We start from the raw sequence: 16,075 nt of genomic DNA, 5'->3' as shown, positions 1-16,075 counted from the left end.
CTCATTACTTCACCCTTTGGTGATTGCACTTAAAGTTTGATTTGCTCCTGTAATAACAAAGAAAAAAGTATGGGATTTTAGCATTCTTTTAATTTTTGTTTCCATTAAAATCCCTCAGCAAAGTTAGTGGTATAAGGCTGTTTTTGAATATAGATGCAAGGAGGGGAAGCAGAAGTCCAAGCTGTCTTGCCTTCTTACCAATATGGTTGAGTAGTTACAAGCAGCTTGCCCAAAAGGTGGTCCCTGGCCTCCCTATTGCCAATACAGAGTGTACCTTTTGTATCGATATTCCCCTTCAGTCACTGGCCTGGATTTGAGCTAGGGCTTTAGAAAAGTAAGAGTTTCTCATCCCATTAATTATTTCTCTCAATTAGTAGTGTTTAAGCAGTTAATTTTGAAAAGCATGAGTCGTGACCAAGATAAGTTCTTGAGTCATATGCGTTAGAACACAAAAGTTTAATTGTGTAAAATCAACGTGGTGCTGTTGATTTTATAAAGAAATCTGATACGGTGTCTGAATAGGTGTAGAGAAGCATTTACTGGACCCCTTGTCCTTTCTGGCACAGATTATATTCGTTCTATTTTGAGCAAAGGAATAAATGGTGTGAGTGGTTGAGATCTTTAAACTTCTTAATGCTGTATGTGGGATGTATCTCATAAAAGTTACCTCTTAGCTTGCAGTCTCCCTGACTTTCTACTGCTCTGATGGAATAGAAAGCAACAGAATCTTTCCAGCCACAGATTCTGTAGGTATGGGAGGGTCCTCCAAGTTTTGTAGAGTTGGTCTAGATTGTCTCTGTGCAGTTCCCATTACACAGCTCATATGACATGGGATTAGAGTCTCCCAAATAATGATTTATCGTCTCATAGGGTTTTTTTCTGCCAAGATCTAACATTTGTCTATTTACATTAATATAAAAGGAAGTATTTTAGGTTTTTGTTTCTATTTGTGAAAGATAAAGGGTTAGAGCACCTCTCCTATGAAGACAGGCTGAGAAAGTTGGGGTTGTTCAGCCTAGAGGAGAGAAGACTCTGGGGAGATCTTATAGCAGCTTTCCAGTATCTGAAGGGCACCTGCAAGAAAGCTGGAGAGGGACTTTTTACAAGGGCATGTAGTGATAGGACAAGGGGTAATCGCTTCAAACTGGAAGAGGGGAGATTTAGATTAGATGTTAGGAACAAATTTTTCACTCTGAGCATGGTGAGGCACTGGAACAGGTTGTCCAGAGAAGTTGTGGAGGCCCCATCCCTGGAAGTGTTCAAGGCTGGGTTGGATGGGGCTTTGAGCAACCTGGTCTAGTGGAAGGTGTCCTTGCCCATGGCAGGGGGGTTGGAACTAGGTGATCTTGAAGGTCGCTTCCAACCTAAACCATTCTATGATTCTATGACAAGTCAGGGCAGGGGGAGTTAATTCATTCATATGGAAGTCTTGGGAATCATTAAGACATGCATGCCAGGGTGTGCAATGCATGCCATCTGGATGCATTGCACACCAAGATGTAGTCAGCCTCTTTCTGTGGCTGAATGACTAGAGAACTATTATATACAATTCTTAAAAGTTGAGCAAGATCTGCTTCAGATCATGCTCTACCATGCAGTTACTATACTTTCTGAGCAGGTAAGAAACATAGGAGACATATCTGAATTGGGTAGAGCAGGTTCTTGAACCTGACTCTATGGCATCTTAACACAGTGATCTTTGTTCGACTTTGGTTCACTCTTCCCTCTTGTTCTCAGAAAGCCCATTGTATGTCTGAGAAACATTTTGGTGAAGAACTGCTGTGTTCGTGGGACAAGATTCTGTTCTGACAATCAGTGCTGGCTGGCAGTTAGTTTTGCTAAGTTAAAACTAGCTGGTTCAAAGTATGATAGAGACCGTGCAAGTCTATTGCTGTACTGTGGTACTTTCTTGACTGCGAGTGGTACCTTGTGGGCTTTTGTTAGTTCATGTAGAACTACTAAGTTTCAGTTTTTCTGTAAGAACTGGCCCTAGCATCTGGAGGGCGCAGCCATTTCCTGTATCACTGCTTAGGGCAATCCATAATGACAATGATAATTATGACAATAATAATCTTCCTTATTTTTTCATTGTTACGTATTACAGGCACATTTAGCTTTTTTTAGAAACAAACATTAGCTTCTCTATTATGTCTTTCTTTGCTGGGTATTCAATAGCAATATATTTGCATTGAAGATAAAGACAAAAGCCAAAATTTTTCTTAAGTCTTGCCTTATCCTATCTGTTTAAAATCAAATAAAGGTGAAAAATATCTAAACATAAAGGGAGGAAAGGTACCATTTTGAAAAGCATTCCTTAGGCTTGAAAAGCTGTGTTATAGAAAAGCCTTTTTTCTTGTAGAAAACATTCAAGCCTCTAAAGGTATTCCCGTATTTCTCAAAGAGAAGAACACTCTGATTTACAAAAATTATTGAATAAAAGACACTCATTCTGAATTGTATCCTAAAAGACTGCTGTTAAGGTGGATGCTCCTTCAAACAGATTTTTGTAGTGACTAATTTCTGAAAACTTTTATCTTCTGGGGACTTATGTTTTTATCAGATAAATTACTGAAGATAATCTAACTCATGACCGTTAACTCTAGTTTTGTTTTTTTCTGTAGATATATGCAAAAAACCTGGTGAATGCAGATAGGTGTGCACTCTTCCAGGTTGACCACAAAAATAAGGAGCTGTATTCAGACCTTTTTGATATTGGAGAAGAAAATGATGGGAAACCTGTTTTCAAGAAGACCAAAGAAATAAGGTAAGAGTAGCTAGCAGAAGAATCCAGTTTCATTATAACTACAGATGTGCAGGCATTTTATTACCCAGTCTCTGTGCCTATCTGCAGGTACCCTGACAATACTTGTCATACTGTGATATCATTCCCACCAGGACCCGCCTCCAGAAGGTAGTACTTCTGGGAATGACATTGCAGTGCCATCGAAACAACGTCTCTGAAGCTATAACGTCACTCCTGGAAATGCCGTCTTCCGGAGGCGGTCCTTTTGGAAATCATGTTGGGAAAAAAACAGAGGTGTTCTGAGGTAGGTAAAGGTGCAGGTAAAGATGCACCTAATCCATAGTCTACCAGTATGGGACTTTTTTTTCCCAAGAGGGTTCCCAAGAGGAATTGAAATTTGTGCGATTCAAGCACATCCAAAGCAAGGAAATCACAATTTGTACTTCTTACAGATGGACTAGGCACATGTAGAATCTAGTATGGACTGGTCATTGGTTTTGAAGGTTTCAAGTCCAGTAATTTAGTTTTACTTTTTCCTCATGTGAATTTAGATTATTTTCAAACTTTTAAATAATTGTGATTCTGAAGTATGCTTGAAGTGGTGAATTTGAAAATGTATATGTAATGAAGACATAAGATTCTCTGCCTAAAATTTATGTGTATTTCTACTTCATGTCACAGGTATATAATTTTTACACACATGCACATTTTTTTAATGAGGCAAAACAAAAAGTAAATATAATATTTTTCATTTTTGAAAAATTATGAATCCTTAATTAATACAGATTGATATTTTCAAAGGCACACAGGTTTTAAACCCGCAGCTTCTTAAAAAGAAAGAAATGTATGACTAAATATCCTGCACTAAAATTTTGATAAATACTCAGCGTAGATTTTCTCAGCATTTTTTTCATTTTCTCCTTATACTTTTAAAGTTCTAGGCCAATATGAGATGTGATTCATGTCTTCACTTAGACTCCTTTAGACAAACTTACTCCCACTTACTACATTGTGTGAGTGAGAATGGAAGGAGTCAAAATTGGTGCAATTTACATACTGACAAGCAAGGAGGTGGTGTAAATTAAAGAAGGTGGCCTGCTTTAACATACACTTTCATACTCCTCCTTGATAATTGTTTTTCTTGCTTGTATCTTTCTGTCTTTTCTGTATGAAAATTATTGAAATGCTGACTCTGAGTGCAAGGGTATGAGCCATTTCATGGGTGCTGTATACCGAAAGAAAAGTACAACTTAAATATCTGTAAGAAAGTGACACTGAGTCAGTCATCAGGAAGGAGCCTTAAGTTGGTGTGGTGTACATATCATAACAAACAGCAGAAAAAACTAACTTAAAATGAGGTGTGCAGAGTCAAATCCTATCAGCTTTGTCACTAACTTCAGTGGGGGCAGGATACTACCTGGGTACGTTTAGATCTGAAAGTGTTCCACGTGTGATTCTTTCTACTTATTTTTCTCCACAAATTCTTTCGTGCTTGTGTGTCATAACTGTTTTATGTTGAAGAATTGAAAATTCTTTCCTCGCAGGACAGACTTGTAGATTTTTCTGATTCAACGCCAGAATATATTTCGTGTGTTTAGCTTCCCTGTGGTGATTAAGGGATGCAGTTACTACCATGGCATTGTTCGCACATCATGAGGTGAAACAAGCTAGTTAGTCTGAAATGTACATAGCAAATGGGTATAATATTTAGCATTGAAATTTCCATTGGTCTTTTCCCAAACTTTATTTTGCCAAATCCACCTGCCTCCCCTGAAGAAACAAGTTCCATATTGCCTATAATGTGTCTAAAGAAACAATGAATATGTAAAATCAATGATAAAATCAATAGCTTGTGAAGGTAAACACAGGTCTCAGGTTCTGTACAAATGTGGTGTTTATTAGGCATAACCCCTAGGGTTATTGAAGGCTTTGAATTTTTGTCACAAAAATGGTCATATTGTGGTATCTTTTGTATTAAATTATGTTATATAAAATGTTTTCAGAAAGTATCTATTAGTATGTGCTTTTTTATTTTATTATTTACTACTAGTTGTTGTCTTGTAAGAGTTTTCTCCTAAAAGCATCAAAATGACGCTGGTTGGGAACAAATATCCATTACCGTGCCCAATACAGACTCCGCTGGAAAAATGTTTTTCCGGATAGTTCATATGGTGGCTAACCCACATTTTTATTTTCTGCAGATTTTCTATAGAAAAAGGAATAGCTGGTCAAGTGGCAAGAACAGGAGAAGTCCTTAACATCCCTGATGCCTATGCAGATCCACGCTTTAACAGGTAGGATGTTATTCATGGGAGGGGAAGATAGCTCACCAAACCTTTTACTTAAATTTACTACTTAAATTTCATATTAGGATGCATTCATGGAGCTGTGTTCCTCTGGTGAGAAGACAACCTATAGATATCTATTTAAATGCTTTAGCCACTGGAGATATTTTTAAGATACAAGTAAAAAGTATTATTTTTATCAATTATAAATATAATGGAGAAGAATTCAGTTCTTTTTCCTGTTATGGAACTTTGCCCAGTTAGGTAGACTGTTGCTGATATTCTTTATTAGCCTCCCGACAATCTGATTAGTTTCAGGGGAGGAAAAAAAGTTCACTAACAAATACCATGCCTACGTACCTGAATGTATTCTTTAATTTTATGAATAAGCTGAATATACATTTGAGGAAGTATTCATTCTTTGTCTTGTAAATGGAGATAACGATTAAAAAGTTCTTCCTAAATATGACACAGTAGATGGAAATATTTGAGAGCTTTGGAGGTGAACTTCTTGCAGGTACTAATTACATCTACTTTAAAACTATTTAGTATATTGTACATCAGCATTTTTGAGAATCAAGGAATAGATATTAATTAATAATATTAAATCTTTTTTTTTTTCTTTTCTCTTTTCTGTTTTTCTCTTTTCTGGCTTTCCAGAGAAGTAGACCTCTACACGGGCTACACAACCAGAAACATCCTGTGCATGCCTATTGTAAGCCGAGGAAGTGTAATAGGTGTTGTGCAGATGGTGAACAAAATAAGTGGAAGTGCCTTCTCTAAAACCGATGAGAACAACTTTAAAATGTTTGCAGTCTTTTGTGCTTTAGCCTTACACTGTGCTAATGTAAGTTTTATTTACAGTTTTGTAAGCTGTTGGTTATAGTGGGAAGACTTTGAATCCTACTTAAGGATTCTGATATTTCAGATAATTAAAGTGATTCATAAGTCTGTTTCATTGAATTAATGAGGATACAGGAATTGTTGAATTCTTTGCTGAATAATTGTATTTTAAGAGGATGATAGGGATTCATTTATGCTTTCTGAAATAATGGTGTTCTGGATACATCAATTTGGTGTAGCTAAACTGAGAGAGCAAGCTCTGAAATGTGTATGATGTCTGTCTGTCTTATCTATTCCATTGGAAAGTATGATTCTTACTTACTTTCATAAATTCAGATCACACGTTTTACAAATTTAACTGTCGGATGGAGAAGTTATGTATTCTCTCAATTCCATATGCTTAATATTCAAAGATATCAATTTATACATTTATATGCTGTGCTATATACTCATAATTATCCATGCTTCTAGATAAGAGTGGATAGCTATTTTTGTTTTCAAATCCTTTATCGTCACAGAAATTACTATTCCTGTAGGAAGCGTAAGCAGTTTAATGATCTTTACTATATAAGTATAAAAATGCAATAAATGCGATAAAAATGCAATGCAGAAGAAATGTGTCATATTCATGGCAGGTAAGATACAATGCAATGCCAGTTAAGCCTGGTGGTTTACATTAAGCCATTTTACCAACAGGATGCTGTCGATATACTCTGGCAGCAAATTTCACTAACAATTTCTTAAACTTGTTCCACAGGACTTAAGGCAAATAGAAAGTCCTGCATGTAAAGGAAACTTGGCACTATGCAATCACTGAATTATGTGTGAATTCACTCTTTTTAGATGGTGAATGGTACCATTCAGGGCATACTGCTGCAGGGGATTGGCTCTACTAGTAAAATTGTTGTGTCCATACTTGTTTACAAACCATGCAATGCCATCAATACCTGTCTGCACCTCACAATAATTAACTGTACTTATTTTTCGGAGTTATTGCGTACTAATGTAGATATGATAAACATCTTATGTACTTTTTACTATGCATAGGTAGCAGTTATTTGTACCAATTAATAGCTGAATTCATGAAGTGGCACAAAATATTAATTGTGCCTTGTGATCAGTTTTCTTTCTGTTAGCATATTGCAAGGGACTGAGCTCTGTTTCTAACTCCTGAACTTCAGTTATTTTTCTGGGGAGAGCTCAGATGCAGTGAAAAGTCAGCTGAGCCTTAGATGTTTACCTGACTGAGTAGATGCAGAATGATGTGATAGAAGGCCCAATTTTCCAGAAGTACCGAATGTCATATAATCTGTCGCATTTCTAATGTGTGACATTGGGCAGCCAAAAGCACTAACATTTTTGCAGATGTGTATTTTAAGAATAAGTGCTTGAATACAGGAAGGAAATGTGTTTTTTTTTCCTTTATTAAAATTTCACACTAATGAATGTCTTCCCTTTTTCAGATGTACCACAGAATTCGCCATTCAGAGTGCATCTACCGTGTAACGATGGAGAAGCTATCCTACCACAGTGTTTGTACAGCAGAAGAGTGGCAAAACCTCATGCACTGTACACTGCCTCCACATATTTATAAAGAAATTGAACTGTAAGTATTTTTCTCATATAGTGGCAGTTGCATCTTGTATCAGTCCGTGAAAAAGATGTTGGGTGTTTTTTATTCCTGCATGTAGTGGAAGGTTTTGTAGGAAACACTTTTATTATTGAACTATCCTGAAATCAGGGGTTTACCTCTGGCTTTCTTATGCTTAGTTATACTTAATGACTTGTGAACAAAATTTATCTATCAAAGATGTAAAATAATACCTTTGCAGAATGGTAGCTACAGTAGTCGCTTTAAGCATTATTTTAGATCTAAGGACTGCAGAGATGAGCTTTCTTTCTGATAGTCCTGAGTCACCAACAGCTCAGAGCCAGAGAGCAGGCTGAGCTGCAGCATCAATAGTTAAGACCAAATGTGTGATCTCGTCCCCTTGTATATGTTTTAGAGTAAAAGATTCGGCTCCTTCCTGGGATTTTTTGGGTTGTGTGGTTTTTGGCTTGGGGTTTTGGGGGTGGGGGGGCTGGTTTGGGTTTGGTGGTTTTTTAGGGTCGGGTTTGGGGTTTTTGTGTGTGTGTGTGTGCATCTGCCTGTTTCTTGAAGGAGGGGGAAATGGATACAGATCTCTGAACTTCTGAATATAATTCAGAGTTATGAATCCCAGGTGCTAGAGTTTAGAGTTGCGGCCTAAATTTGGAGGAGGACTTCCCATCCAGCCTCTTAAGCTTTCTCTGAAATAATTCAGTTACTTTCAGCTCTCAAGAGTCTACTGTGTGCTGAAGATGTACCTCTATCTGTACTTTATCAGTCAGTCCCCACTCAATGCTAACGGCAGGATTTATCTCATTTTTTCATCACAGTTTCTGGCCTGGGACAACAAATTCTACTGTAGTGACCAGGTGCCTACAATCAAAACTCTGTGATATTGAGTCACAAAGTCTTTGTAAACCTAATCTCCAGAGCGCTCTCACTCCTGTCAGGCGCTGAGCATTGTAGCTGTGTGCGAGCAAGGCACGCAAGTGTATGCTTAATAGGGGCTGCTTGCAGTTAAAGTTCATTACATGCTGAAGTGATTTGCTTGAAAGCCAGAGTATTAGCAGCTTGCAGGATTACACCCTAATAGAAGCTTATTCTTTGCAATACAATTTCTTGTGCTTTGTTAGATGATATTATATAACCCACCTCCTCGGCAAAAATGACTTTTACTTGCAAAGATGACAGGTTTCATTCTAAATTATATTAACATCCTTTAGTTCAAGCAATCTGAATACATTTAACAATTTTCCAAGCAATTCGGCTACCTTCAGCTCTCTTGCACCTGCTGTGCTGTTCAGTATGGCACGTATGTGCAAGCGTTTAGCTAGGTTCAATGGAAAGTAAATAGAAGACTTGCAGCACAGCATGTGCAGGGAAAGGGGTTAATTAATAATCGAAGGACAAACAGTTCTGCTGAGCAGGTCCCTAATATTAGGCCTAAATGTTGCTATTGGGAGAGGGAAGAAGTCCTCAGCTAATGAAATATAAAAAATGCAGTATTAAATGTTTGATTTTTGAAGCTTGGGCTTAATTTCTAGTAGCCAGTAAAAGTTGATCTTTTTCCTCTATCAAAATCGGAGCGAGTCTCACAGAATTTGTGACAGAAATCATTGAAAAAAAGCCACTAAATATCTTAGAGACACCATCTTTACAATTCCTGGGAGGAAAGTCTGGAATATTTTAGGAGTGCCTGTAAAGCGCTCATCATCCCTGTAGAACAAAGATTTTTGTACATGACTTAAGCAACGGATTCTCACAGAAGTTTCTATTAACTAAACAAAGCCAAAGGCTAACCAAAGGTTAATGGTTTGACTCAATGATCTTAAGGGTCTCTTCCGACCTAAATGATTCTATGATTCTATGAGCATAGTTCCATTTACCTTAGCAGAAATATATTCACTTACATTGCTGGAAAATATAGCCTGTAAAGTCAGTTCTCTGTGTGTATTCAGAAACAAGTAAATGCTGTCAGATATACATTATAGAGTCATTTTCATTTGCTTTTAGTAAGAAAGAAAAGGTGTTTGTCCTTACTAAGCTGAAACTTTCTTCTTAGATACCACTTTGATATCAGTCCGTATGAGGATGTCTGGCCTGCCATTTTTGTCTACATGGTTCACCAGTCCTGTGGGACAGCCTGGTATGAAGTACATGATTTATAGCTTTAATTCTGTTATTTGTGCGTTTATTTATTAGAAATTTTTGAGATCGTTATTTTCTAATTCAAGTTCTTATTTTCTTTGGAGTTTATTTACTATGTAGGGTCTGTACAGGACTGTAATAAGCAGGCTGGATTTCTTGTCCCAGCTTCTTGGTCTTCAGTTAATAAAATTTAGGAACATCCAGGTAAAAGAACTCATGATATCATCCAATCAGTTGTCCTTCCAATATCTAGAAGTATTGTTTGGTTCAGAGATGAGATTGCTTTTCAGACAGAAGACTATCTTCTGTCTGAAGATATTAAAGGCACTCTTGCCAAAAAGGAGAGAAGGTACATGAATACTGATTTTTCAAATATATAGTTGCTGAAATTAATATAGTATATGGTTGTAGTAATCCAAGATTAGATCCTATTTTGCTAAATAAATCAATTATCAGCATTGTTATGCATTAATTATGGAAGTGGATGGTTTTCAGATTAAATGTTTCATTTATTGTCCTTTCCGTGTCCATTATCATTACTAAGATCAGTAGTCTCTCAGCTAAGTATATCCCATTGCTGAAAGAAAGGAGATGCTTCGAATCATGGAAAAGATCTACAGATGGGCAATTGAAAGGGGAAGTGTCTCCCTGCAAAAAGGAGCAACATTTGGGAAACATTTGCTGGTGACTGTTTCATTGTAGTAACTGGATGAGTCTCCACACCCTCGAAGCATACAGAAAGACCTGAGGGTCTTTCTCATGTCATCTTCAATACTGCAAAGAGGGTGACTGTTCTAAATGTAGTTCTCTGCTGCTCAGTGTAGGTAGTTTGTTTCTGTTCCTGAATGAATGGCTGTGGATGCAGGATTGGGGTTCAAATTTCCAGTTAAGTTCTGTTCTTTTCCCTGTCTGTCTCCCAGTCTATTTCTTTCAAGGTATAACTTTGATGGGAAAGCGTTGACATTTTAAAAATAAGTCTCAGCTTTCACATATAAAGTTAAAGAAACAAAAGTGAGGAAAATATTTGAAAAGGACGCTGTTGGGACTGGACTTGTATTTAATTTCTGAAAGAACAAAACCTCTCAACCCTCTGAAACAAGTACAGCTAAGACTAAAATTTGATTTTTAATATATTGAGGGTTAAGATTGTGCCTTTAAGTATACATCCATGTAATGTATAACTGTCCTGTCCAGGGAAGATTTTGGAGAAAAATCTATCATACTTGCTACCTGTTCTTTGCTCTCATGAAGAAATAATTTTTTACTACTTTAACCAAGTATACAAAATACAGCAGTGGAGGAAGTAATAGTATGCTACCTTGAGGTATCATTGATAATGATTTTCCCTTTGGCTAGAACTGTACTATCCCATGGTAACCACTGAGTTGATATTGGGTGTAGATGGAAGTGACTGTTGTGATATTCTGAATTATGATCTATTTTAAACAGTAGTTCTAACAGTTGTTCTAGAGCTGTCTGATGTTTAGAATTAAAAAAGAAACCCTAAAGCTTTTTGGAAAGACAATATGCCTCCATTTTTACTAACATCAGACTACGGCTAAGAAGAATAATTACCTTGCTCAGCATATAACCATAGAAATATGTTTTTCTATCTAACTGGCTCCATAGAGAAGATGCATTTACATTTTTACATATAGGTTAGAGGCATTCAGCTTTGTTTACTCAGCCCACATATACTGCAACACTCGAACATTAATACCGCTTCTCTGAGATACCCAAGAAACTATCAAACCATGGAACTTAAAAAAAAAAAAAAAAAAGGTCAAACCACTGTAACAGGGGAAAAAATGAGAATAAAGCAAAAAATGATCTGTTTATGAGAGAAAAATTCTATGACTTGGGACACTGGCATCTTCAGTTCAGTTCTGGGTTCAAGTGTAATATTCCTTTTTCACCCCAGGCAGCTTGGATTAGGTACTTTAGAAAATTGTACCTGATATCTAATCTGTGCCTGAACTTCCCATTCGTAAACAAAAAGTATTCAGCTCTCCTTCAAATAAACATCAGTAGACAAAGTCTGTTAAAGATTGTGCAGAGCTCTGGTACTACAGAAGATGAACTCCCTCTGAAGTTTTTGATGAGCATATAAGCCAAACATAACAATTACTTTATTATTTTTATTCTTACCTTAGTGAAAATACTCTTGATCATAAATTAATTTTGCTTTTCTATACTAATAGCAAAAATATATACAAAAAAATCTTTAAGAAATGATCCCGTAAATGCTATCAATTTGGGGCATTTTCATGGTTGACCGTCAGTTACTTAACAAAATACTGTTTGGTGAAAAATGAAGAAACAGTGAAATGCAAATTTCTGGTCATTTGGTCAAACTGGAAAAAAAATCTTAAAGTCTTGGTAAAAATAAATGATTCGTCGTTTCACGGTGTCAATATGGAGCATTTCAACATATTCAAAACAACTTATGCATGTGGTGTTTGACTGAAACTTTAATTTGAATAGGATTATTTCTATGATTTTTCCAAATTGTCCATTAGATAGAGTTTCACTATTTAGTGGGTTAAATAGAGAACAGTTTAAAGAAACCACACTTCAAGTTTCTGGGAAGGTTATGCAATTGTGTTGCCTGAGCTGGGTAGCTTGACTTCTGTTCCAGAACTTTACAGATTAAACTAAGAGCATTGTCAGGTATCCACGCTCCTCTGTCCTTGCCAGAACTTGAATGACTCTCGTAATCAATGAGTCATCTGCAATAAGAGACAATCCTAGGAAGAAGAGTAAATCAAAGAGCATCTTTTATCCTATGTTGGTTATTTTTCCCGTTCTTCTTGTCTCTGACCAAATTAATTTCTTTCTAGCTTTGAACTTGAAAAGCTATGCCGATTTACTATGTCTGTAAAGAAGAATTATCGCCGTGTGCCCTACCACAACTGGAAGCATGCAGTTACCGTTGCACATTGCATGTATGCCATACTTCAGAACAACCAGGGGCTTTTCACTGATCTAGAGGTAGGTGAGATGATTGTATTAGTTACTAGACCTCATTAGGGGTACCAGCCATCATAGAATTATGTTTTCTATGCTAGAGTTTTGCTGTCAGCTTTAGCAGAGTGTATATTTAAAGGTCCCTGTAGAGGAACAGGTGTGAGTAGAAAGCTTGAGGAAGGAGAATTACTTAGATTCCTAATCCTAGTGTTTCTTTCACGTCTTTCAGGTCTGCCCACTGAAGAAGCAGTGGCAGATTTGCTATAAGTCCATGTCCACATTTTGAGGTTCTCCCTGCCCACTTACAGCACAGTCTTTAGTTATTTAGCTAACTGTTAGATCTGTACTGAGGGGAGGGAAACACCCTGGATCTTGATCTCTGTGAGGTCCAGGAGATCCTGAATAGGAAGACAAGGGAGAAGAGCTCGGTGTTGCAGAGATGATTGACATATGTGAGTAAAGGAGAAAAATAGAAGGGATGGAAGGAAAACAGTTGCCCAAATGTGCTAATTCACGGATTAAGTCTTATTATACAACAGTTTTCCTTAGCATGCGTGTATATATTTTAAAGATAGTGTTTAAAAAAAAAAACAGGAAAAAAATACTTTGAATAGATCACTAACTGAAAAAGTTGTAATACTAAAATGGAAGCCTTAGAATGGTTAAATATTAATATACACTATGAAGAACTGTCACTTGTTTTTTTCCTGAATTATGGTAGGTGCAACTGGGAGTGCTGTCTGTTATTAATACCACCTGAAATTTCTGACTGGAAGAACTTGTTTTCAGTTGTGTATAACTTTGCCAAATACTAGCCATTTGGCTATCCAAGCTCCGTGACTTCCTCAAACTGATTTATTTGGGAGATTTCAGCCAAAATTGTTTGGCTCTTCTAAAGAAACATTCTAGGAGAAATCAAGTTTTTGTTCAGTGTATAAGAGTAAAATAAAATTTGGTGATCTTTCATTTGAAAAGGTCTAGTTTATTCTGCTGTAAAGCAGGGACTTGAAAATTGACACTGTAATAGGAAAGTGGCATTTGTCAGGCATATGCTGAAACTTGGCAAAGCTATATGAGTTTAAAAAAGATCAGTATTCCTTTAACAACAAAACCCCATGGATTTCAGCCTCAGGGAATATTTAAAGCTCTGATAACGTTCAGTACTAACCGAGTATTAAGCCCCACCTTTTTGGAGATGCGAAGACAGACAGGGAGAGCAAAAGAGGCAGCTGTTAAGAGAAATGGAAACAGTCTGTTCCCTGCCAAACTCCAGCCAGCCTTTACCTGTTTGAATGCCTGTGTTCCAGCTCTTTCTAGCAGTTTCCTTTCTTGAGACTGGAGATGAGTCCAAGAAGAATACAGGAAACTGCTGAAGAAAATTTTTGGCTGGTCTCAGGTAAGGGGTGATGACATGAACCTTGATAGACTTAGGGGCTGGAAAAGAAGGATGAAACACTAAAGGGGACTCTGACCTAGAGACAAATAGATCCAGCAACTGGCAGTGGTCAAAGAGTTGGGATCCAAGCAGGGACAATAGATACAAGGTCAAGAGCACTGGGATTAGGCGTTGTATAATCCTGAAGGACTGAGACAAGAACTACTTTTTGGGACGTGGAGACTGGCACAAGCTAGGCAAAAAGAACTATCTGGTACAAGGGACAGACTGGTGAGAACTGCAAGACTGGAAAACACACAGGTTACACAGGATGCAACAAGAAAATTAAACTTGTAGGGGAAGGACAGAAAAGCTTATGCCCACTGGATCTAACATAGCACGAAGGATTCTGGGACTCATTTTTCTTTTGCTGTCAGAGACTGTTTGTCGAGTCTATTGGTTACATGTGTTGCCCCTACTGATAGTAGTGAAAAGGGGATACCAGCTTCCTACAGCTGTTACTGCATGACTTCAGGTAACTGCTGTGTGTTATGTTCCTGAGGATTTCACTTCCACCGAGGATCTGTGTGGACATGTGCTGCTGTGTCATCTGTTTTACTATGTGCTTTTTAAAATTGCGCTTCACAAGATGCAATATTGAAAGGACATCATTAAAAATAAAAATGAAGGATTTAAAATAAAAGTGAAGGTCTCAAAATCAGAAGTAAGGTTAGGGTTGCTACAACCTTAATTCTACACATTGTATATTTGTCATAAAATCTTTAGTTACATCATTGTTTGCTATTTTTCCACAGAATCATGTGCCTTTTAGTACAGTATACAGGTTGGATGTTGCTCACTTAATAGGTGGTTAATCAGTATTCTTTTTCTTCTTCATTTTATGTAGTCTTATCCTTGTTTACTGAACACTCATCGGAACAAACAGTAAGACAGAGGTGTTAAGTCTATAAAACAGACATTTTTGTGATACTCTATGCCAACAAGGACTGCTTCACAAACATTAATGAATTTGTTTTCAAAACACACCAGCTGTTTGGAAAACTTTTGCAAGTGTTCACATATTTTGCATGTTGAAAGAGATCTCAGGAACTCCATTTCTGTAGGATGTTAAGAGTGAGTTAAATAAAAAAATCAGTTACTGTCTTACTTTGCAGTTGCCATTGTCCAGCGTTTCTGTGGCTCGCATTAGTGAGTTCCTAGGAAGAGTTTCACCTAGGAGACTTTTTCACTGTCTTCAAGGAGTGTTGCAGAGGCAGGTCTAGCATTGGACTTTGGCGCAGCTGCCTTGACCAGGAGATCATACGTGTTATGTATGTCTTCTCCCTCAATAACTGCGCTTTTTATTTTTGTAATAATCATGGTAAGGATTCTGTGGATGACCAGACTATCTGTTTGAAACTCAGACTTCTTCCTGAAGCAGAATCCCTTCAGTATTATGTGACTGCGCAACAACGTTTTTTAAATTCATAATGTATAAAAGGTTTGAATTACAATTGGAACGAGAATTTTTATTCAGCATGTCCTCACTTTTCCCGTTTCTCGCAATTTTAAGGATGTTTCTCTCTGTGATTTTAGAAGGCACTGTAAGCATAGTGTAACTTTTGCAGTATTTTGGGGAGAGAGTGACATCTAGGGGCAGGAAATACATCTTACTTTTCATGTTTATCTCAATTTTTTTTATAGCGAAAAGGTCTTTTAGTTGCATGCCTGTGTCATGACCTGGATCACAGAGGTTACAGCAACAGCTATCTTCAGAAATTTGATCACCCCTTAGCTGCTCTCTATTCCACGTCAACAATGGAACAGCACCACTTCTCGCAGACTGTGTCCATCCTGCAGGTAGGATTATTGAAATTGTGTCTTCTGTGCAGTAGAGTCCAGTGGTGGAAGTAGGAGTCACATCATTACCCAGTAGATTTTTTCTGAAGCATGCTTAATTTAATTTCTGGATTGTAGTGCTGATTTAGAAGAGTGGTAGATTTATTACAGCAAGACGGGTTCCACAATTAGCAAACCAAGCATTAAATAATAGTGCAAAACATATCTTTCTCAAAATCTTGATGTTATAAAAAATGTGTATCTGAAAGTCTTTGCTTATGGCATTC

At 37.2% G+C, this 16,075-nt stretch overlaps 1 protein-coding gene across 3 annotated transcripts in view; it reads left to right on the top strand.

The window, feature by feature from the left end:
* The window catches only part of PDE10A (phosphodiesterase 10A), a 393,315-nt gene that overhangs the window by 355,351 nt on the left and 21,889 nt on the right, over positions 1 to 16,075 (top strand). For all 3 annotated transcript variants that reach the window (XM_009891448.1, XM_009891449.1, XM_009891447.1), the window contains 7 exons: positions 2,622 to 2,764; positions 4,945 to 5,037; positions 5,689 to 5,875; positions 7,335 to 7,477; positions 9,522 to 9,605; positions 12,448 to 12,598; positions 15,654 to 15,809. In XM_009891448.1, the coding sequence (XP_009889750.1) occupies positions 2,622 to 2,764; positions 4,945 to 5,037; positions 5,689 to 5,875; positions 7,335 to 7,477; positions 9,522 to 9,605; positions 12,448 to 12,598; positions 15,654 to 15,809 (957 nt within the window). The remainder of the gene's footprint in view (positions 1 to 2,621; positions 2,765 to 4,944; positions 5,038 to 5,688; positions 5,876 to 7,334; positions 7,478 to 9,521; positions 9,606 to 12,447; positions 12,599 to 15,653; positions 15,810 to 16,075) is intronic.

Source organism: Charadrius vociferus, unplaced genomic scaffold (genome assembly GCF_000708025.1).
Source record: "Charadrius vociferus isolate BGI_N301 unplaced genomic scaffold, ASM70802v2 scaffold68, whole genome shotgun sequence".
In the NCBI taxonomy this organism is placed as follows: domain Eukaryota; kingdom Metazoa; phylum Chordata; class Aves; order Charadriiformes; family Charadriidae; genus Charadrius; species Charadrius vociferus.
This window is presented reverse-complemented; position numbering and strand designations above follow the sequence as displayed.